Source organism: Podarcis erhardii (genome assembly GCF_964252035.2).
Source record: "Podarcis erhardii genome assembly, chromosome: 5".
NCBI classification, from domain to species: domain Eukaryota; kingdom Metazoa; phylum Chordata; class Lepidosauria; order Squamata; family Lacertidae; genus Podarcis; species Podarcis erhardii.
In genome coordinates, this window is record NC_138509.1 from 81,562,186 (window position 1) to 81,585,465 (window position 23,280).

Sequence of the window (23,280 nt, forward strand, 5' to 3'; positions counted from 1 at the left end):
TAAGTAAGGAGCAAATAGACCCAGTTTGGTCTTTCATAGAATCGAAGAACTTTAGATTTGGAAGGGACCCCGAGGGTCATCTAGTCCAACCCCCTGCAACGCTGGAATCTCAACTAAAGCATCAATGACTAGAAATATCTCAACTAAAGCATGTTTAAAGTAGAATGGAAGAGCAAGCACACTCTCTTCTCCGCGGGAGGTGCTACATTGGTGACTCACTTCTACAGTTAAAACGAACCACCACCAACAAAAACAGCATAATAAATATTATGGGTTTTCTTAAATATTATGGGAGATTGCTCTGTCAGTGCTTGCCTGATGGCAAGCACTCTTCCCACACATGATGTTTTTTTTTGGGGGGGGTCTCCTGCCCCCCCTCCAAACCAATTTGGGAGCAAATAGGGTGAGGGGAGGAAGAAAGCCCCCATTGTGCTAGTATACATGTTCATGCAGGCTTCAGCTAGTGGGACCTGTTAGCTGAATCCGGCCCTTCTTTTACATTCATAAGAAAATATATTGCCTTCAGGGCAGAATAATAGGATTAAATAGTCTTTTTTCTCCCAAATATTTAGTGTTCAAAACAATTTTAGTTAAATGTCAGGGAACAATGACTAATAAAATAATGGAACTGACTTACAAGTATCTCGCAATAGCATTAGTTGAATCTGTAAGGCACATGCTACATCCATAAGAAACATATTACCTTTCCCAGTTGTAAAGGTTAATGTTGACTTGAATAGCTTGATAAATAAGGCCAGCTTGAAGAAGCAGTGTTTCAGCATCGTGTACATTTCCACTGAAAAGCAGGATATGAGCCAATCTTGATTCCTTTGATGGAAGATCTTTAATAGAACTGATATACTGAACTTTGTCGATCTGTTTTTTTATTTAAAAAAATGCAACAGTTATAATAAAATTAGTGCATTTAAAGTTACGTTGCAAGAAACTAAGAAGCCAAACTATTAAGGCAAATCTACTTACTTCACCTATTGATGCATAGGCTACTTCTGCTGTATTCATATCTTTACTGGCTACTGCCATGGCAGCTAAACATGCCCACAATGTTTGATCCTTAAAGTGAAAGAGAAGAAGTTTAAGACAATCATTTGTTTTCAGCCAAAGAAAAATGAGCAGAAGTTAAAGTCTATGTCAAGCTGTTAAAGTGTCACTGTCGTCCCCCATCACCCTACCCCACATTTATTCATTTCTACTATTAGATGTCAAGGAAATAAACAACTGTCTGACTTTCAGAAGACATCTGAAGACAGCCCTGTTTAGGGAAGTTTTTAATGTTTGAAGTGTTATTCTGTTTTTAGTGTTCTGTTGGAAGCTGCCCAGAGTGGCTGGGGAAACCCAGCCAGATAGGCAGGGTACAAATAATAAAATTTATTATTATTATTAGTAGTAGTAGTATTAAATATGGGCTGCAAACAGATTTGCCAGTAGATATTCTTTCTCCACGAAGAGGGGGTACTCTACAATTAAATTTTCTATTTGAAGAAGAACATTTGTTCACTACTGACACTGAAATATAAGCAGAAGCCAGAGGTAACAGAAAAGAACCAAAATGATGGACAATAAAAATGTCAGATTCTGCTTTTAAACTATGCTACAAGAGACAACTGATATATTTATTTTATCATGACAATTTCAAGTGCATGCGAATAAATCAGAAAGTTACAAATTCCATACATATTATAGCAAAATTACTTGATGAAACTTCATTGTTAATTATAGTAAATATATTCCGATCTAGGTAAAACTGTTTGTAACCATATTGTTAAAGCTACCAGATATGAATGATACAGTGGTACCTCGGGTTACAGACGCTTCAGGTTACAGACTCCGCTAACCCAGAAATAGTACCTTGGTTTAAGAACTTTGCCTCAGGAAGAGAACAGAAATAGTGCAGCAGCGGGACGGCGGCAGTGGGAGGCCCCATTAGCTAAAGTGGTGCTTCAGGTTAAGAACGGTTTCAGGTTAACAACGGACCTCCAGAATGAATTAAGTTCTTAACCTGAGGTACCACTGTATTTCTATTTGCATGCAAGAGGGGCAAATGCATTATACAAAAATTAGTGTAGAAACCAAAGCTATCTGATAGTGCAATCCTAACCAAGTCCACTCAGAAGTAACTACTACCGGATTCAATGAGGCATTTCCCCAGGTAAATGGGGTTTGGGTTTTTGTAAATTACTGCATAACCCTGCCATGCAAACAAATAGAAGTGAGTTAGCAACTCATTTATCTGCTTGCCTTGCTGCCCTATGCTTCCATTCCCACCTGCGGCAAGGGTATCTGTTGCCAGGAGAGACAGCCACCATAGCAGTGAACTATACTAATGAGACTGTTCTTGTTTCAGAAGACAGAAAAGAGTCAGAACACAGTGTTGCATGTTCCCTTTTCTCTTCTGCCCTTAAAAGGCTACTAACCCTTACGCGTATGTACAAAAAACATAGAATGTAAACACTGTAATGGTGGCTGCCAATGCCTACATTTAAACAGCCTGGACAGGCACATATGACAGCACTCTGGAAGCAGGTGTGAGCCAAATGGCAGCCAGTCAGAAGAAAGGATGAGCAGTTTGCTACTCAGCTCAGGCAAATGACCAGCTGCATCAATGAGGATCAACTGCATTTTAAAAAGCATTTTGAAAATTTTGGGGGGAATTCAATCCTACAAACCTGCATGCTCTATTTCAACTTTTTTGGCAGATAAAATGCCAGTTATAATTTATGATAATTTGAATTAAAAAGAGAGATAAGAACATGTCTGCAACTTCATAATAAAGAAAAGAAATAAGGCTTTACCAGAATGTAATAATTTTAGAATTCTCACTGGCTCTGAAGCAGAACGGTGTGGAACTCTTTAGTGCATCATAAGCTAGTTTTTAAAAGCTAGGGGAGTTTCAGAAACACTTTATGATGGGACATAGAGAGAACTCTTTGCATGGCTGAGGGCAGACCCAAAAGCCTGACAAAGTTCATATTTCAAAGTCCATTTTTCAAAAGTTGAAGTAGTAATGGGTATATAAAAACTACAAAAAACTTACTCTGCTGCAGAATTTTATATTTACCTTAACAAAGCGACATAATCTGACAGCATCTTCCCATTTTGAATTGTTGACATATTCATGGAGTATGGCTGGATAAGGTGAAATACTGATGTGAATAAGTGAGCCATCGGCTCTCCTGACTGTTACTTGACTTCCAGCAAAACTCACAATCTGGGGATTTTTACTAAATTCGCTGTTGAGATAAAAAATATCATAAAATTATTTGAATGTTGAATAGTTTTGTCTAAAGCAGGGATTTCAAAGTTTCTGGGCCGGTGGGAATATCTGACATTTTGAGAAGCTGATGTGGGTGCCACTCACAAAATGGCTGACACGAAGGTGTGGAATAACACAAAATGGCTGCCACATCTAAAAAAACCAAGAAAAGAGACAAGACTACAAAGTAGTGTAAGCAAGCCTCCAGTATCAATTGCTCCCATCAATGGTGGAAAGGCACTTACATCAACCACTTAGAGAGAAGCTCCTTGCATCTCTCCATAATGAAAAGAACTATGGGTGTGCAATCCTGCCATCCAATGAAATGTGGGCATGTGGTCAATGTAGGGTCTGTGCTCAATGTCTGTGCTCAATGTAGGAGAAACTGAGGAAGCACTCAGAATAGCATTCTCTTAGTATTCATTGCCTATCAATGGAAATATGACCATATTCTTCACGTCTATATACCTCAATTTCTCGTCTGGTCTTTTGTGACATCACATTATTTTAATTTTTTGTATCAGTCACACCTCATAAAATAATTTATCTAGACGATATACAGAAAACAGAGTATAAAACAAGTTCAAAAAACACGCACATTAAAATGAATTAAACACTGAATTCAAACAGCATCAAAGCAAAATGTAAACCATAGAAAACAAGAGATTTAACTCAGCCAAAGAGGTAAACACACCTCATAGGAGCTAAAAATCAATCATCAAGTGGCAATAACTATGGTTAAATAAATACAAAATGATGTTTAAAAAGCATGAGAGAATAAACAGTACATTAATGTCAGTGCCAGATGAGCCTCTCTAGGGAGAGTGTTCAATAGCTGGGGGCCCACAATCAATGGCAGTGTGCCACCATTAACTATACAGGGGAGCTTATAGATTAGCACATAGCAGCTAGGTCTATTTACCACCCTAAAAATGAAAGTAAATAACCAGAACAGATAGTTGCTTCAGGTGGAGAGATGGAAACTGATAATTTGAAACTGCAAACTTAGTAGCTCAAATTTAGCCCCTGATCCAAATTAAACGATGGCCACTCATACTTGTTTTCGCCTGTAATTGCACCCATGTTTTTCACACTGTGGAATCTTACTCCCAATGGTTGTAATGGAAAGTATTTTATTGATGGGGGTACTATTAATTAAACACTAGACGTAAAAGTATATAATACCTTGCATCCCTTTCATAAAGGGTTTTTGGTAAGATATCTTTGTCTACGTATACCACATTGGGATAGTACCAGACTGTGAAGCGTGTATCTTGAAGTCCACAGAGTATGTTGCATGTGTCATTCCACGCCAAAGTATGCACCATTGTTCCTTAACAGAAAGTAAGCAGAATCAAGTATCTGCTCAAGCACATGACACTACAGTATAAATATCAGTATCTTCAACTCTTCTCTGCCAGTGAATATGACTCTAAGTAACAGTTTTGTCTTCTGAGTAAAATAATGTTTATGTTTTACTTCCCATAAATTAGAATTTGTACCCTGAAAGATTATCGCAGAACAAACAAGCACAAGCCTGCGAGAATTCATGGGTAGTTTTTTTAACCCCTTTTCTTGGTGTTCCTTGTGTGTGCTCTGAAACTTCCTCTCACTGTAGAATAGCAGGCATGGGTGTCTTGTTTCCCCCTCGCAGCACACAGGATTGTGGCTCAGTCCTCCTACTGGGGTTTTATCCCTCAGTGTCTGCAGTATGCCCTCTCTAACATCAGCTGGGCTTCCTCCACCTCTTAAAAAGGAAGTGAACATGTGCTGGTCTACTTAGGTGCAGAACCTGTATGTATGACTGCACCGAGAACACAAAGAAGTACTGAGCATATAATTTTTAATATCACAAATTACTGTTGATTGCTTCATGTACAGTATTTTAGCTTACTTACTGGACACCGTAAAATTATGTGCAGATATTAGAAACTGAAAATACCATTGGCATGACTTAATCCACGGTTGCAAGTCAATTATGGGAATTAACTCCTGGAATATTGTCCACCCACCCCTAAGGGATGCTTCTATTTAGAAATATAATTTCCAGAAATTTTGATTCCATGGGAAAGAACCATTTGGGTGGGGTGGGGTGGGGTGGAGGGCTTCAGGAAAATGGAGGGCTTTCAAGAAAAAAGATAATAATTTTTATTTTGTCAGTAGTGATGGGCTAGAAAGAAGGGGATAAAAATCTGTTGCATAAAGTTAATTCTTACCTATTTTGATAACTTTCTGTTCTTTACCAAATCTCTTCACTGATGTTATATAAAGGTCTCTATTTTTGTCAATAAAAGCAATCTTCCTTTCATTTGTATGTCCTTTTTGGTCTAAGGCAATTTCCATGATTTCTGTCTATATTATAAATCAGTAATATTTCATGGAGTTAGGAATTAAATGCTTTGTTTAAAAAACAAACAAGAATGAATTATAGGAATAAACATTTTGCACATTGATATTGTACACTGAAGGACAGTGAGTTGGTCCAAGAAGAAAACAGGAACCTGGGTGTTCCACTTTCAGATCCTGCTCTTTTATCTACTATACCACACAAGCTCACACTATGCAAAGTCAAAGGTATAACTTATACCAGGTCTTGAGTCCTCTTGTAATAAATAGGCTGAATTATTTTTTAAACAGAATAGTGTGAAGTCTAAAAGTGGGCAATATTACATTAATATCTTAAGTCACAGACCACTTTCCTTTAGAGCCATGTTTGGGCTGGGACACATCAGTAGGCCATGGGTCTCCTTTCAGGTGATCTCCTTAAATTGCCTGCTCCAGTCCCTAGCCATGCCAAAGCATTTTGGTTGGACCAATCCCAGCACTAACAACTGTGAGTAAAATTGGCCAGGAGACAAAGAGTTGGTGAGGGGAGAGGTCTCCCTCATTTGAGGGGAAAGGGCCAAAGGAAGTGTTGAAGGAGACTGAGAGATAAAAAATTAATATTTATTATTATTAGATTCAGGTAGGTAGCCGTGTTGGCCTGACGCAGTCGAAATAATAATAATAGCACCTTAGAGACCAACTAAGTTTGTTCTGGGTATAAGCTTTCATGTGCATTTTGTGGTATTTGAAGAGGTCAGTGGTTTGAATCCCCATGACGGGGTGAGCTCCCATTGTTCGGTCCCTGCTCCTGCCAACTTAGCAGTTTGAAAGCTTGTCAAAGTGCAAGTAGATAAATAGGTACTGCTCTGGTGGGAAGGTAAATGGCATTTCCGTGCACTGCTCTAGTTTCACCAAAAGCGGCTTAGTCATGCTGGCCACATGACCCGGAAAACCTGTTTGCAGACAAACGTCAGCTCCCTCGGCCACTAAAGCGAGATGAGCTCAATAACCCCAGAGTTGTTCGCGACTGGAGTCCTTTACCTTTTTAAAGGTGCTACTGGACATTTATTTATTTATTTATTTATTTATTTATTTATTTATTTTTGTTGTTATTATTATTATTATTAACAACAACAAAGAAACAGGGAATACAAGAGGAAAGCTGTTCTAGGAGGAAGAAGTTAAGTGAATGTAAAAGAACCAGGAAGTAGGGATGAAAGAAATGAGCAGCTGGGGGTAGTGATAAGGTAGAGGTTGAATATGAAAGGAGAATGAATCAAGAAATGAAAGGAGACAGGTCAAGAAGCACGTGGGAATGGGAATAAGAAAACGTAGGAAAGAGACATTTGCTATTTAGTGCAGGGGTCATGAACCTAGTGCCCATGAAGACCTTCACTGGCACCCCTGAGGCCCAGACTTTGAGTTTCATTCATTTAAAAATTAAGTCTCTAGATCTCCAATAAAAAAAGTTATGAACAAAATGTGTATGGCCTAAATATGGGGGTGTGGAGGGGAATGTTATTATGATTATTTTATCATCGTGCTATTATTGTGTTCTGTATGATGTTTGTTATTATGCTCTGTGAATTATGTTCTTAATGTTGTACACCAGCCTCAGATCTTTGGATATAGGGTGGTATATAAACAACAAAAACAACAATAAATGTTCATTTCTACAAATGAATTAACTTACTCTGACCTGTATCTTATTGCTTTAAAAAACAAAGCACAAGCACAGTTATTTTTAAAAACCCAAATATATCAAACATCTGGCCAAACTGGCAAAATATTTTTTCTGACTTTTAAAATTGAAACCTGTATTTCATTAATTAGATGTGCGTAATTTCTAAACTCCCATTAGCTAACTGCTGAAACAGCTATATTAATCTCAATGATCACTGAATTAAGATTTCTCTCAATTTCAATCAACACTGGCTGATTTCTAACTGATAACATGCTGGGATACTTGGAACTCGAAACTGGGAACATAGCCAAGCTACAAAGCAGAAAGTTATTCATGCAACCTCTCTTTCAACAATCTGAGCTCACAGAGGTTTTCAGCAACATTACACCTGCCTCTCCAACCTAAATTACAGAGGATGATTTCCAGTGTTGGTCTGCTCTGATGATGACTATTGATATTACCCCAAAATATTAAATGATACTACGTACATTACCTTATGAGCAAGGGGCTTCCCATCGCCTAAGGGCTTTCCAGCTAAAGGCTCAAACAGGTAAATAACTTGAGAGAGAGAGAGAGAGAGAGAGAGAGAGAGAGAGAGAGAGATTATCAATAAATAATTTGACTGTTATACTCTATTTATTTTTAAGTGTTTTTGTAATGAGGATAGAAGGATGGCATGGGAACATGGTATGTTTTATTCTTCATTTACTATACAGTGGTGCCTCGCAAGACGAAATTAATCCGTTCCGTGAGGCTCTTCGTATAGCGGTTTTTTCGTCTTGCGAAGCAAGCCCATTGACAGCTTAGCGGATTAGCGCTATTAACGGTTTAGCGGCTTTTAGCGGATCAGCTGATAAGCGGCTTATCAGTGGATCAGCTGATAAGCGGCTTAGCGGCTTAGGAAAAGGGGGGAAAAGGGGGAAAGAACCCGCAGGAACTCGCAAGACATTTTGTCTTGCGAAGCAAGCCCATAGCGAAATTCGTTTTGCGAAGCGCCTCCAAAATGGAAAACCCTTTCGTCTAGCGGGTTTTCCGTCTTGCGAGGCGTTCGTCTTGCGGGGCACCACTGTAGTTTAAATTTTGTGCCATGCATCTCTTAGCTGGTCCTTTGTTTTTCAGGGTACACAATAGTTTACAACCTTTACTTCATTTACCTTTTCCATAACCTTGATAACATAAGACTGAAAAAAATCATGGTAGAGCTGGGGTGTGAGCCAGGGTTTCACATGTCTAGATGTAACACACTGCAAAGGCCACTCTGAATCCCAGTTCTTGTGATTTCTGACCATTTTAACAATATAACCACAAAGCAAAGAATAGCTGCTTCATTACTGCAAATGGAAAATCTATACACTCTTGTTATATGACTGTAAGGAGGAAAACCCCCAGGTACTTTTCATCGGAATGCTTTGAATTGTTATTATTGTTAGTAATTTGCTTGAGAGCTTGATTTGTGCTAGAAACCTGAAAGACTTATAACTGAAATTTAACAACTGGACAAAGTTGTGTCCTTTTGCAAGCTGCTAACTCCTTGGGCCAAAATAGGAAGTTTTGTAAACAAAAACTTGTACATGACAGAAAAATTAAAATGTGATTATTTTTATCCCTGCTCACTACATTTTGTCATAAAATGATTAAATCTTTCAATTAGACTTACTGGAATATAACATGAAATATTGAAAAATAAAGGATATTAACAATACAATGCAGGATCTACAGTTTGTATGGTAAAGTGCTACTGTTAAAAAAAAGATGAAAAGGTTAAGTAGGTGCACATAGCTAGCGTCATAAAACAGAGTTTTATCCTATGTACACCATTACAGGGGAGTAAATCATATTGAACTCAGTGGCACTTACTTCTGAGTAGACAAGCATGAGATTTGTGAGTTAATATATTAATTTACTTTATACAAAGTCACATTTTATACAATGATTAACCCCATGTTTACTGTTCTCAAGACAGGAAGGTTAGAAAAACTAGCACATGTACAATCTGAAATAAATGTTGAATAATTCAGCAAATGCAAGGAAGGGAGTGATTAATTCCAAACAGATTTTAAGCATTGACATCACATGCCAAATCCAGCTGATAATATGTCATCTATATTCCATGTGGCATGCACGTTTAACTTTAAAAGACTCTTCCATTTGCATTTTAGCATAGTGTCATGAGTTTCTTTTAGAAGGATACAGGATATTGGTTTGCGGTCACTGGTTATATTGGCAGGAAAAAACGATGTTATGAGAACAGGTGCTGTTCTGATGTTGTTGGTTGCATATGAAAAGGAAAAAGAAGGGTTACATCCAGTGCTAGTTTGAGCCAGCTGTGTAAACACAGGAAAATAACTTGTGACTTGAGACAGTGCTGTGCTCTTTTTGATGTAAGGTTTCCCTTGTCATAGACACTGTTTGTGTTTTTATCAAAACCAAAAGTTTTACTAACTATCATGATGTTCTTTTTTATATATGAAGTGTATGTATTACAAACCCCATAATTTCTCAAAAAAGGAAGAGGAAGACCAGAAAATAGATGGAAAACACAAAATATTGTCATCTTTTGGATTCAATAATTACTGAAGTGGATAAAAGTGGAAAAGGGATAGTTAAGAAAAGGCAAAGCACATGACCTATCAACTCCCATGTCATACTCACAATAGCCGATTCCCAGCAGAGTATATAAATATTGTTTAGTGCTTTTTTAAAAACCCTCTGTTAGGTTTTAGAAATTGCCTATGTCACCAGCAATTGGGAAACACTGGCCTGCAAGTGCTCCAGTTGGAGAACAGCCTTTACCAAAGATGTCGTGGACTTTGAAGGCACTCAAACTCAGGACGAAAGGGATAAACAAGCTAAGAGGAAGGCACATTTGGCAAACCCTCACCATGATCAACTACTGCCCGGAAACCTATGTCCCCACTGTGGAACAACGTATGGATCCAGAATTGGCCTCCAGAGTCACCTATGGACACACCACTAAGACCGTGTTCATGGAAGACAATCTTACTCGGCTATAAGTGATGACCAAAGAAGAAGAATGTCAACTACAGGCTATTTTGTACAGAGGTTACAGATGGAAACAAGCCCTAAGACATCCAGTTTTCCTGGATAAACTTCTTTAGATGTAGCACAAGGAAATGCCTCTTCAGAGAAAAAGAATTTCACCCTTCAACATCAGTGGGCAAGTGGAGGTCCTTAGAAAACAAGCAGCAATGAAATACGCAACCTCTTGCAAGGGAAATTATGTATTCTGATGTCTTACTTTTGGAAGGAAAGTGGAATACACCTAATATTTTACTGAGATGATTTAATAACTTCTGGGATTTTGATTAAATCTACGTGTGCTAACAAATAGCAAATTATTTCCCACCATTTCTGGGATTTTCTTGACTAGTTACTGAAACATATTTCCTCTCTGGTGTCATTTATTCCTGCTATCTCTCCTGGAGAACTATTGACTGTTTACTTGACAAACGTCAACAAGCCAAAGATAAGCATAAATCCAGAACTATCAATAAGCCTGCAAAAAAGAAACGCACACAAAAAGAAACTATTGTTGCTGCACACATAACAGAAATACATTGGCTATAACCAAATTTATGTAAGTAAAAATTTGCTTATACCATGGGGTTCTCCCCTCCCTTATCCCCACTTTAGCCCCTCAAAAGCCTCTACTAAAAGACAAGAGATCCTCAGGAAAGGCCTCGGATATAGCACAGGGGGATAAGGAGGAAGATGAAATCTCCATGTGATTTTCAGTTATGCTTCCCTCAATGGAGGGTTGGCTAAAGACATTTTAGCACCTGAGGCGAACCCCCAAATAACAGCCCCCTCCCCACCAAGGAATAAGGGGTGAGGGAAGCAGGAACAAGGCATGAAGAAAGATCAACAGTGGGATCCACTGCCCCTGTGGATCCTGCAGCCTGAGGTAGTCACCTCACCGTTCCTCATGGGTGGATCAGCACTGCTTCATTAGGAATAAATGAGGAAAAGTTACTCTAATTTCAAATACAGTCATACCTCGGGTTACAGACGCTTCAGGTTGCATGTTTTCGGGTTGTGTTTTTGGGTTACTTCCAGCTTTTAGCGCTTGTGCATGTGCAGAAACACTAAATTGCGCTTTGCGCATGCGCAGAAGTGTCGAATCGCAACCCGTGCTACAGGTTGCGAACGCTGTGGGTTGCGAATGTGCCTCCCTCACAGATCACATTTGCAACCCGAGCGTCTACTGTACATGTTTGCTTGTTTATCTAATAAATTTATATACTGTGGTGCCCCGCAAGACGAATGCCTCGCAAGACGGAAAACTCACTAGACGAAAGAGTTTTCCGTTTTGGAGGTGCTTCGCAAAACGAATTTCCTATGGGCTTGCTTCACAAGACGAAAATGTCTTGCGAGTTCCTGTGGGGTTTTTTCCCCTCCCCCCCCTTTTCTAAGCCGCTAAGCCGCTTATCCGCTAAGCCGATAAGCCACTAAAGCCACTAATCCGCTAATAGCGCTAATCCACTAAGCCGTCAATGGGCTTGCTTTGCAAGACGAAAAGAACGCTAGACGAAGAGACTCGCGGAACGGATTCTTTTCGTCTTTTGAGGCACCACTGTACCGCTTTCCAAGAAGACCTCACTATTGTAACAATAAGCATCATTTTCAAACAGGATACATTGACATGGAACAAGGACAATTTTGAACTGCAACCAAGGAAAGACGGATTGACCCTTCTTATCTGTGATATGCCACTCCCTATTGAAATTAGGCTTGGAAAATGACTTATTTTGGCTACAGCAGAAGAATTCTTTCAAATCTAATGGGGGGGGGGCATTTGTGAGGTGGAGTAATCAGTTGAGGAGGGAAGAGTTAAGCTGTGACCTATTGAACCCTCACTCCATTTCACATTTAGGTTTGAAAGAAACCTTCTATATGCTGCAATAGATTCTTTGAAGCCTAACTTAAGTAGGAGAGAGAGGATGCTGAAGACATCAAGAAAAGGCTTGGTAGGTGCAAGTGCACCCAAAAGTGATACATTGACAACCCCATATTTACTTCTATTTGCTCAGAAGAAACGTTTTATGCAAAAATAACAATTTTAATGTCTGTACAACATACCTTTTTCATCAGATTTATCTCTTATTGCTAGGGTATCATTACTCAAAGAAATGGTCTGAACATTTAGTATATCTGTTCTCATTCCTGGAACCTTCGGAGAGGAAATTAAACGTCCTTCATAAGAATATAAATATAGCCCTCCACCATCTACAAGAAGAAAATGCCTATAAATAAGAAGCAGAGGAGAAAATACTGATTAACTATTTTCACACAATGCTATTAACGTAATTGTCTATATACTGTATTATTATTTCTTGCATAATTTAAAAATGCATTGATTCAAGTAAGTATTTTCAAATAATATATCAATGCACAGGCATTTGTAATCAAATGTCTTTCCTTTACAGCGTTAAATATTAAAAACTTCCCTGAACAGGGCTGCCTTCAGATGTCTTTTAAAGATAGGATAGCTACTTATTTCCTTCACATCTGAAGGGAGGGTGTTCCACAGGGTGGGCGCCACTACCGAGAAGGCCCTCTGTCTGGTTCCCTGTAACCTTACTTCTCGCAATGAGGGAACCGCCAGAAGGCCCTCGGCGCTGGATCTCAGTGTCCGGGCTGAACAATGGGGTTGGAGACGCTCCTTCAGGTATACAGGACCAAGGCTGTTTAGGGCTTTAAAGGTCAGCACCAACACTTTGAATTGTGCTCGGAAACGTACTAGGAGCCAATGCAGATATCTCAGAAACGGTGTTATGTGGTCCCGGCAGCCACTCCCAGTCACCAGTCTAGCTGCCGCATTCTGGATTAATTGCAGTTTCTGGGTTACCTTCAAAGGTAGCCCCACGTAGAGCGCATTGCAGTAGTCCAAGCGGGAGATAACTAGAGCATGCACCACTCTGGTGAGACTGTCCGTGGGCAGGTAGGGTCTTAGCCTGCGTACCAGGTGGAGCTGGTAGACAGCTGCCCTGGACACAGAATTCACCTGCGCCTCAATGGACAGTTGTGAGTCCAAAATGACTCCCAGGCTGCGCACCTGGTCCTTCAGGGGCACAGTTACCCCATTCAGGACCAGGGAATCCTCCACACCTGCCCGCCTCCTGTCCCCCCAAAACAGTACTTCTGTCTTGTCAGGATTCAACCTCAATCTGTTAGCCGCCATCTGCCTCCAGGCACTCACACAGGACCTTCACCGCCTTCACTGGTTCTGATTTAAAGGAGAGGTAGAGCTGGGTGTCATCTGCATACTGATGAACACCCAGCCCAAATCCCCTGATGATCTCTCCCAGCGGCTTCATATAGATATTAAAAAGCATGGGGAGAGAGGACGGAACCCTGAGGCACCCCACACGTGAGAGCCCAGGGGTCTGAACACTCATCCCGGCCCAGGAGAAAGGAGCGGAACCACCGTATAACAGTGCCCCCAGCTCCCAGCCCCTCTAGACTTTAAAGTTCTCTAATTTCTCCTCTGCTTAGGACATCTAATATTACATCAATCTGATACTGAAATGACTTGGCACGCATTCATGGTAATATTTGCATAATGATACATACACTTTATTTAATGATACATACACTTTATTTGGAAAGTGAGGTTTTTTTGGCTAACTGGTTTAAAAGGCAAGTGTTAATGATAGAAATTCAAAACCTACAACACTTACTTGGAGGGGAAATTATTATCAAATCCAAAGCAAGTTTAACCACACAGTGGTACTACTGTACACAGATTTACTCACAGAGTCAAGATTGCTGAGTGTCACATTCATGAGCATATAACAGGGCAAGCAGAGCATATAGCTCTAGATTATTCAAACAAGGTCAAGAGTCAGATCTAGCTGGGAAACTACTTCCCAAACAGTATCATCAAAGTCAACACATATATTTCTTCCAAATATGATCCCACTAGTAAAGGTAAAGGGACCCCTGACCATTAGGTCCAGTCTTGGCCGACTCGGGGGTTGCGGCGCTCATCTTTCTTTATTGGCTGAGGGAGCCGGCGTACAGCTTCCGGGTCATGTGGCCAGCATGACTAAGCTGCTTCTGGTGAACCAGAGCAGCGCACGGAAACGCTGTTTACCTTCCTGCCGGAACGGTACCTATTTATCTACTTGCACTTTTGATGTGCTTTCGAACTGCTAGGTTGGCAGGAGCTGGGACCGAGCAACGGGAGCTCACCCCGTCATGGGGATTTGAACCGCCGACTTCTGGTCAGCAAGTCCTAGGCTCTGTGGTTTAACCCACAGCACCACCCGCATCCCTATGATCCCACTATCTCACCCTATTTAAGTAAACATTGTTTTAAGTCATGCAATCAGCAAGTTACCTTTCTGCCTGTAAAATTAAACTGACAGTTCCTTCTTTAAGGTCAAAGATTAATGGTGTATTCCAGTTTTTAGTCCTAAAACAAAGAGCAAGACAATATACATTAAGAAACAACAAAAAAAGAGATAGTGTACATACTTTAGTTATATAGTGCGATTTTCACAGATATATCAGCTTGAAAACATTGTGGTAAGATTTCAAAAGAATCATAGGACAGATAAGTATTTATCATTCCGTTTATATAACAAGAACCTATTTCACATTTTTCCAATATGATTTTAAACTAGGGCCAGACTAAGACATTTTGGCAACTGAGGAGAACCACGAAATGGAGTCTCCCTAGCCACCAGGGAAGAATGATAAGAATAATTTTAATAATAACTTTATTATTTATACCCTGCCCATCTGGCTGGGTTTCGGAGGAGGGGTGAGTGAAGATCTATACCAGGAGCAAGGGAGATAAAAAGATCTATATTGGGGTCTACTGTCTGAGGTGGTCGTCTCATCTTGCCCCATGGGTGGGACAGCCTTGTTTTAAACATTAGTTACAGCTTTTATGCACCAGTACAATGTACATGGACATCAGCTTAATGCCCATAGAGCTTTGCCATATTCCCTTGAAACAGAACTTCCAACTGTACCCCTAAACTTTGTTAGAGGACTTCAAACTTTAAAAAGTAATTTAGAAAGTTAGCACGAGTAGTGATTAAAAGGTTACAGACCAAAATAGTGCACAGTTGCACTGGGAAACAGGATGCCAATAAGCAGTAACATGTGGCTTCACTGGGAAGGTCTCACTCATGGGAAAATGAACATAGCTAATTCCATTCACAGTTATGAGAAGTTTATGTCATTTAGCTTAGGATGCTTCCCAAATCAAATCATGTAGCTGTGAAAAATTCAAGGTTTTTAATTGATCAGATGGCTGTATCTCATTAATTCAGGCTGCTTACGAGAATATGTAACACTGAAGAGATGTTGAAACTACTAAATGCCCATAGTTCAAAGAGGCTTTAATGACTCTGTCTCGAAATTCCAGTAAATCCACTGCGTCATTAAGTACATTACGGACCTAGTGGGAACAGAAGCCAATGGTTAAATAAAATTTAAATAATTTTGAAAGCAAAGGCAAAGAAGTAGCCTTATTCTTAGCTCTAAGAACAGTACAGAATGTCAGGAAATGAAGTTAATAATGAATATTCAAGTGTTTATATTTCTCAAATTCAAGCTTTAAAACTCCCATTTTTGTATTTTAAAGAATCTAGGGCCCATAATTTAGAAACTATTGAGCTGAAGATTGTTAATGTATTGAGTGAGACCTAGCAATATGCAGTGTGCTCCTATGTATCTTTATTCAGATCAGTAGTGTAGGGCTGCAGCCTTCTTTGAGGTCAAAGACTGAACACATGACTCCTAATAAATAAGACTCATTTTCCTTGGCCATGGGGTAGTACTAATAGTGCTTTCCCAGATTATTGCAGCAACAGACTTGGGACATAAAGAGAAAGGCACCCTGTGCCTCAGTTGTTCAGGGCTTTGTTAATTACATACTGGTATCATTAGATACTGGTATCTGAGAAGGCTTCACAGAAAGCTGACATTTGGAAAGTGAAAGTTGTTAAAAGGGAATAGCTCCTCCCATCCTGAACATGGAAATACAATGATAATTCACAATTAATGTCACTTAACTATTTATAAGCAGTAAACCAGGGCAGGACCAGTGGAGATCTAGTCAGTTCTGGTTTCCAGAATCTTATAACAAAAGTGAACTAAAGCTTTTATATAAGATTGAGAATGATATGTTAATTGTGCATTTATTATTATTTCTAAACAACATGGTAGAAGCTGGGCTGAAAACTTTTCTTGAGACAACCCCAAAACAAGAATTTAAATTATGTGCAAGTCATTTGCATACACTGCTAGCGAAGACTCCTTTGTATACCTTTCCCACGAAGCTGTACAAGCTAAATATAACTAAAGCTTCAGGGATTACTAGACAGAGTCATTCATTACGATTCGCTGTCTGGGAATGAATACCAAAAATATGATTTTTACCTGCCAATTTGTCTTCCATATTCCCAGACACTGACTCATAACATCCCACCCAGTGGACAGATGGGTAATATAGAATTTCTGTTGTTGCAAGTTTTCCCAATTATATATTCAGCATCAAAGACAACTTCACTTCAGGCCAAAAGATATTTAGGTGCCTAATTATAGATTTGGGAGCCTAACACTGGGCACCCAGGGCTGAAAAGCTTGGCCTGAACTCTAATACTGAATGTGTAATTGAGAAAACTTGTAACAACAGAAATTGTATATTATCTCCCTGTCCTCTGGGTGGGATGTTATGAGTCAGTGTCTGGTCAGCGAGGACAGAACATTTAGCAGGTAAAAAATTAATGCATTTGCTTTCAGATACTCAGACTCACATTTTAAATTTAGGACCATGTGTTTTTAAATGAACCTACATTCACAATTCTTTTATGCTTCCCTTACAATAAGGTAACCATAAAATAGAAAGTTGCCTGAAAATCTTTAATTGGGTCTAATAAAAGGCTCTTTAAAATATTCTGTAAGCAAGCAGATTTTAGGTATGAAAAGCTTATGGTTTCTCTAGGCTGGACAGCTAGTAGTAAAAATAAGTCATAGTAGATGTTTTACCTAGCTGAAAACTATTTTAACCTGGGGCTGAAATATTCTGGGCAAAGTTTCATCAAGAAGCACTATTAGGTTGGGGGGTAGTGCTTGGCTAATGTACTGATTTTGTGATCAAAGAAAGCAGACACATTTAGCGCTATCCCTGCTCTTAGCAGAAAAAACCTGCACTATAGAAAAAAAAAACAAACCAACAATGCTGCAGCTGCTATAATGGTAAACCACAGCTGTGTACATGTACAGGTTTTTTCCAAAACCAGTAAACCAAGGCTATCTGTGCATGGACTATTATGCTATTGCTTCTGCAGCTGTGACTTTGTTGCCAGCTGCAAAATAATTTCTAGCATAAATGTGTGTTTTTTTAATTCTGAATTTCCAGCCACTGCAGTAACCAGAGGTATACTCTACAGTCAATTTACTCCAGAGTAGCCTTCCTAACATCAACAAGCTCACATTGGATTGTGAGAATTGACCTCAGTTCATAAACATATTGGTCAAAATGCTATTATCACCAGGAGCATCCTGAAAGCTGCTCAATCCAGCTGTCTGATGAACAGATCTCCTGGGGATAGTTAGCTGGCCATAGAGACGGATGTCACTCACTCATTCACTCAGTTCATCTACAACTGAAAAGGATATTCGAAAAGCACCTGTTATTTTCTGCCAACATTTTGTGCTCACATTTGTGAGCCACTCACAAAGCTTGAAACATCCAACACATACCTCCATTGTTCTTCTTTTAGTTAATGTTATTCCAAAGTTTTTCCACACCCAGCGCTGTTCCACAACATGAGCAAAAATCACGTGTCCATTTCCACAAGCCCCCGCTATTTGCGTGCCATCAGTAGACCAAGCAATATTAAATATGCTGCCGGTGTTTGGCTTCTCTAAGGCATAGGACCACTGCAAATTTTAATAAAAAAAAAAGTGCATACTTCCACTTGTAATTACTTCTACAGTACACAATGCATATATTACAACAAAGCAGTAATAATGCTCTGTGTATGTGTACGCATACAACATCTTTGTCTATCACTCTTAAATTATTTGTCTTTGGACAGTGATAGGATTACTTAGTTTTCTGTTCAGCATCCAGGACAGTGAGGACACTAAATAAATGTTAAATGGTTTCTGAAGCAAAGGCATGAACCTAATTAGCTAACAGTAAGGCAATGCTATTCCAGCTTTTTATTAGATGAACTGAGTGCAAAATAAAAGGAAAAAAGTTGGTATGTCTGGGATAATTTCACATAAAAGTCTAAATCGCTAAACAACAGTGAACACTTGTTATGTGGAGCAGACGATTTTTGTGAAACAGTTTTAATAGGTATCTGTGGGTGGGGAAGTATAGAAGGGAAGAGCTCTCTTTGTGGTTCCCTTGCAGGTGCCTCCGTCTAGAGAATGCTAAAAAACAACTAAAACAGCACATATACAGACACAAAATGGGACAGAGGTTGATTCAAACTTCATAAATCTTATTTGAACAAAGGGCAGAGAAAGTAGCACTTTATCTATTGTAGATGTTTTGTTGTTGTTGTTGAAAGCTCCTCCTTCCAAAGTCAAAGGAGCAGCTGTATTAAGTCTTGCAGCAAAGATATATAACATGATGAGACATTTTAGGGACCAGTCGATTTACTGTGGCATGAGCTTCCATGCACCCTACACAATTGCCCCTCAAGTCATATTCTGGCTACATTAGAAGACAAATGCAGAATAGTATGCAAAGTGTTGGACTTGAGTCAGGGAGATTCAGGTTTAAAACCTTGCTCAGCCATTAAAGCTTACTAGGGTTTGGGGCGATTACTACATTTTACTCTAATATATTACACAGCAGTGTTATGAACAGAAAAGAATGATAAACTTTTGGTTTGTCCTGTTGCTACTATGCCTTATCAAGGCCCATTGTGTTTGCAAAACAGTTCCATATCATGATGTACTTTGCAATCAGTTGTGTCCATTATTATTACAACAAGGCCAATCTACCCTAATGTCCAACGGCAACATACTCACTGGTTTAAGGTTAACTGGTTCCATTGTTAACCCTTTTTTTTAACATTAATAAGTTTTTCCTAATGTTCAATCCAAATCTACTATCCTGTACCTAAAGACCATTAGATGTATTCCTGCCTTCCAAGGCAGCAGATATAAAGTACCGGTATTTGCTTCTTCTACTGTAATATCCCTTCAAGTATTTGAAGAGTGCTGTTATGCCCATCCCAACCCTGCCATGGCTTCTTTTCTCCAGGCTAAATGTACTTCAACCTTTTGTCATAGGACTTGTCTTCTATACAGTGGTGCCTCGCAAGATGAAAAGAATCCGTTCCGCGATTCTCTTCGTATAGCGGTTTTTTCGTCTTGCAAAGCAAGCCAATTGACAGCTTAGCGGATTAGCGCTATTAGCGGTCTAGCGGCTTTTAGCGATCAGCTGTTAAGCGGCTTATCAGCGGATCAGCTGTTAAGCGGCTTAGCAGCTTAGGAAAAGGGGGGGAGCGGGGGGGAAAACGCGGGAACTCGCAATATTTTTTCGTCTTGCGAAGCAACCCCATAGAGAAATTCGTTTAGCAAAGCGCCTCCAAAACGGAAAACCCTTTCATCTAGCGGGTTTTCCGTCTTGCGAGGCGTTCGTCTTGCGGGGCACCACTGTACTCTTGACCATCTTCATTGACCTCATCTGAACCCATTCCAGTTTGTCTACATCCTTCTGAAAGCACAGCACCCAGCGCTAAGGTAAAGAACTCCAGCAAAAGTCTGAATGATGCAGAATGAACACTTCTCATGACTTGAAACCTATTCATCCACCAAAAGTTAACACTGCAATATACATTATTTAAATAAGCCGTGGTCTGTCAAAAGCAGAGGAGAAGAGAAGTTTGGATTTGATATCCTGCTTTATCACTACTCTAGGGAGTCTCAAAGTGGCTAACAATCTCCTTTCCCTTCCTCCCCCACAACAAACACTCTGTGAGGTGAGTGAGGCTGAGAGACTTCGGAGAAGTGTGACTAGCCCAAGGTCACCCAGCAGCTGCATGTGGAGGAGCGGGGGCGCGAACCCGGTTCACCAGATTACAAGTCTACCGCTCTTAACCACTACACCATACTGGCTCTTGTAAATTGTTACAAAAGCACTTGTAAATTGTTATACAGTAGAACTTAAATCAGAAAAATGACACTGTTTTTGAGGATATGCTTTCCTCATAGTAGTTTCTTCAGATGGGAATGACTTTGTGGTTGCTTTCCAGAGCAATGGATTAATATGGTAAATGATGGAAAAATCTTCAACGATATTATGATGGTGGCATATTTTCTTGCATCTCATTTTGTGTCTATTTCAGGCTTAGTAATCAGTTTTTGTAATATGGGCCTGAACAATCAGGGGAAAGCAGGAAGCTCTTAACATCCTTTTCTAATGAAAATGATCTAAGGTCATTTCATGCAATACAATGCATGAAAATAATACTGAGGGCCAAATGCTCATTAAATTGTCCTACCAAAGAATCTGATATAAATACTAAGCAGATGTACTTCCAGGCCATAGTGCAAAAAGTAATAATATTTGAAATAAGTTACAGCTTCACAAAATCTATTTCACCTAAAAGATGATAGAGCAATGCAGATACCTTAGTAGTACAAGGTGACCTGAATCTTCTCCAAGTATACCTTCATGTATTTGTGATTTTCTCAGTCTGCATATGATGCAGAAGGTGACACACCTGAGGGAGGGGAGTCATGTATGAGTTCCTGATCTAATAATTAAGCAACTGTGAGGCCACAGAAACTTGGCAGGTCTACCTGTGGAAACAATTGTATTTCCAGTAATGTTAACTGTGGCTATAACTATCAATGGCTCCTGTATATCCAGACTTCAATTTATGGTTGTAGTATGGGTGAAGTGGGAACCCTGGTTAGTACTAATTGCAATTAATGGTCCAGTATGGACCATCTCAAGGGACGTGGGTGGCGCTGTGGGTTAAACTACAGAGCCTAGGGTTTGCCGATCAGAAGGTCGGTGGTTCGAATCCCCGCGATGGGGTAAGCTCCCATTGCTCGGTCCCTGCTCCTGCCAACCTAGCAGTTCGAAAGTACATAAAAATGCAAGTAGATAAATAGGTACCGCTCAGGTGGGAAGGTAAACGGTGTTTCCGTGCACTGCTCTGGTTCACCAGAAGGGGCTTAGTCATGCTGGCCACATGACCTGGAAGCTGTACGTTGGCTCCCTCGGCGAATAAAGCGAGATGAGCGCCGCAACCCCAGAGTCGGCCACGACTGGACCTAACGGTCAGGGGGTCCCTTTACCTTTACTTATGGACCATCTCAGGAATTAGTGTTGGGTTGGGTTCTCCTCCCTAGTCCCTCCCTCCCCTGATGTACTACTTTGGAGCTTTTTTGTTGTTGCTTGTATTAAGCCAGAGTTCCGTGTTACATCTGAACCAGGTTAACCAGTTGTCAAGTCATGAAAATAAGCCTTCTCCTGAATGCTTAACTATAGTTTAGAAATCAGGAATATCACATTTGCATTCATTGTATACTGTACAAGGCATATTATTAACATAAATAAGCTTTTAGGACTTATTGTAGCATAATAAAGCAGCAAGTCCTAAGACCTGTGTTTTGAAGACTATAAGACAGCACTGCTCAAACTGAAGATTCTGAAGACACCAAGGCAACCTTTCCTATTTAGAAATTTGGTTTTCACTACAAAAGAAAAATAAATTCAAGTTTCTGAAACTCAGAACAGTCAAACCTAAACAGAAGAACAATACAGAGTAAAAGTTTTATAAGTAAAAATAGCACATATTGAGAGATCTAGATACATGTGTCAAATAAAAAAGTTTAACATGGTATTAAGCCTGGCACAAGGTTACTCTTACTTCTCTTGAAGAAAGATTGTTTCAGCCCACTTGATTGTTAAAGATTGTTAAAAAGGCCCACTTCATTTTCAAGGGAAAGGAAGCCAAAAATCAGATCTTATTACAAGAGTTCTAAATCAGTATATATGAATTCACCAACCTAAGTTTGGTTTTGGGATATGTGCAAAACATTAAAGTGTACACTTGATTTCTCAGGAGCATATTAAAAACACCAACGATAAAATTACGACTGTGTTAAAATTAAGTATAAACACACTTCTACAAAAATCTGTGTTTGGGTCTTTGGGTTTCTCTCTAGAGATTAAAAAGTTTTGTGAGAACCAAAAGCAGCAGCATACATATTTCTTGTAATTAGAAGATGCTGTCAGCGCCTCTGTAACTGATGGGAAACAATGCACTATAATAGGTTATTTAAAGCTATGGGGGGAAATAAATACATTTTAAAATGGGTAACTTGTAGAATATTATTACAGCCAAACTTCAGTGACATTTGAGCAGCGTTGCACATTTTTTTCTGTGTGTTCCACCTTATGGCTGCAAAAAAGGATCCATAAAAAGGTATTCCATAAACACATAAAATGCAGAATATATTTTATTCCTACAAACAAACACAGTGGAAATTGCATCACTAACGAGATGCTCACTGGATGCTCACTGTATACATGGCTAGAAATGTAACCTGTAGTCAAGTGGACAGGCAAGTACCAGACCCAGTATCTTTTGTGTTCCTAGCTGGCTTTGCTCCATACTGGTATTGCTTTTTCCTCCAGCGGTTTTTGCTTAGATTCCTTGTTTCCTCCAAATGGCTATAACTTGAACTTCTTTATCCACTGTTGCCTTTCTTTGCTGCTATCCCCTTTTCAATCCCCCATGTTTTGACCTGCTTTCCTTCGTTAGCCCAGCCACAGCTTCCCTTTGCTTGGCCCATCCTTCTCTGTTAGATTGTCTGGTTTGACCCCTCACATTTGGTTGTACAAGGTTGTACTTTTACATCAGGGGTGAAGAACTGGATCAGGCTGGTGGGCCAGATCCTCATCTACCCTAACTCTTGCCAGCCAAATTGGACAGGTGAGCTGCCTATCTGTCAATCACCTGATACCACAATGACATCA

The 23,280-nt window shown here is 39.7% G+C and overlaps 2 protein-coding genes across 2 annotated transcripts in view; one reads left to right on the forward strand and one right to left on the reverse strand.

The window, feature by feature from the left end:
• The window catches only part of LOC309342322 (putative membrane protein C3orf80 homolog), a 55,662-nt gene that overhangs the window by 26,796 nt on the left and 5,586 nt on the right, over positions 1 to 23,280 (forward strand). The window lies entirely within an intron of this gene.
• The window catches only part of IFT80 (intraflagellar transport 80), a 65,132-nt gene that overhangs the window by 4,092 nt on the left and 37,760 nt on the right, over positions 1 to 23,280 (reverse strand). Inside the window, exons 9-18 of the mRNA XM_081862375.1 lie at positions 18,024 to 18,203; positions 15,596 to 15,714; positions 14,644 to 14,718; positions 12,381 to 12,544; positions 7,774 to 7,838; positions 5,488 to 5,623; positions 4,457 to 4,604; positions 3,077 to 3,248; positions 982 to 1,071; positions 704 to 876 (exon numbers count right to left, since the gene is read on the reverse strand). Coding sequence (XP_081718501.1) covers positions 704 to 876; positions 982 to 1,071; positions 3,077 to 3,248; positions 4,457 to 4,604; positions 5,488 to 5,623; positions 7,774 to 7,838; positions 12,381 to 12,544; positions 14,644 to 14,718; positions 15,596 to 15,714; positions 18,024 to 18,203 — 1,322 coding nt within the window. The remainder of the gene's footprint in view (positions 1 to 703; positions 877 to 981; positions 1,072 to 3,076; positions 3,249 to 4,456; positions 4,605 to 5,487; positions 5,624 to 7,773; positions 7,839 to 12,380; positions 12,545 to 14,643; positions 14,719 to 15,595; positions 15,715 to 18,023; positions 18,204 to 23,280) is intronic.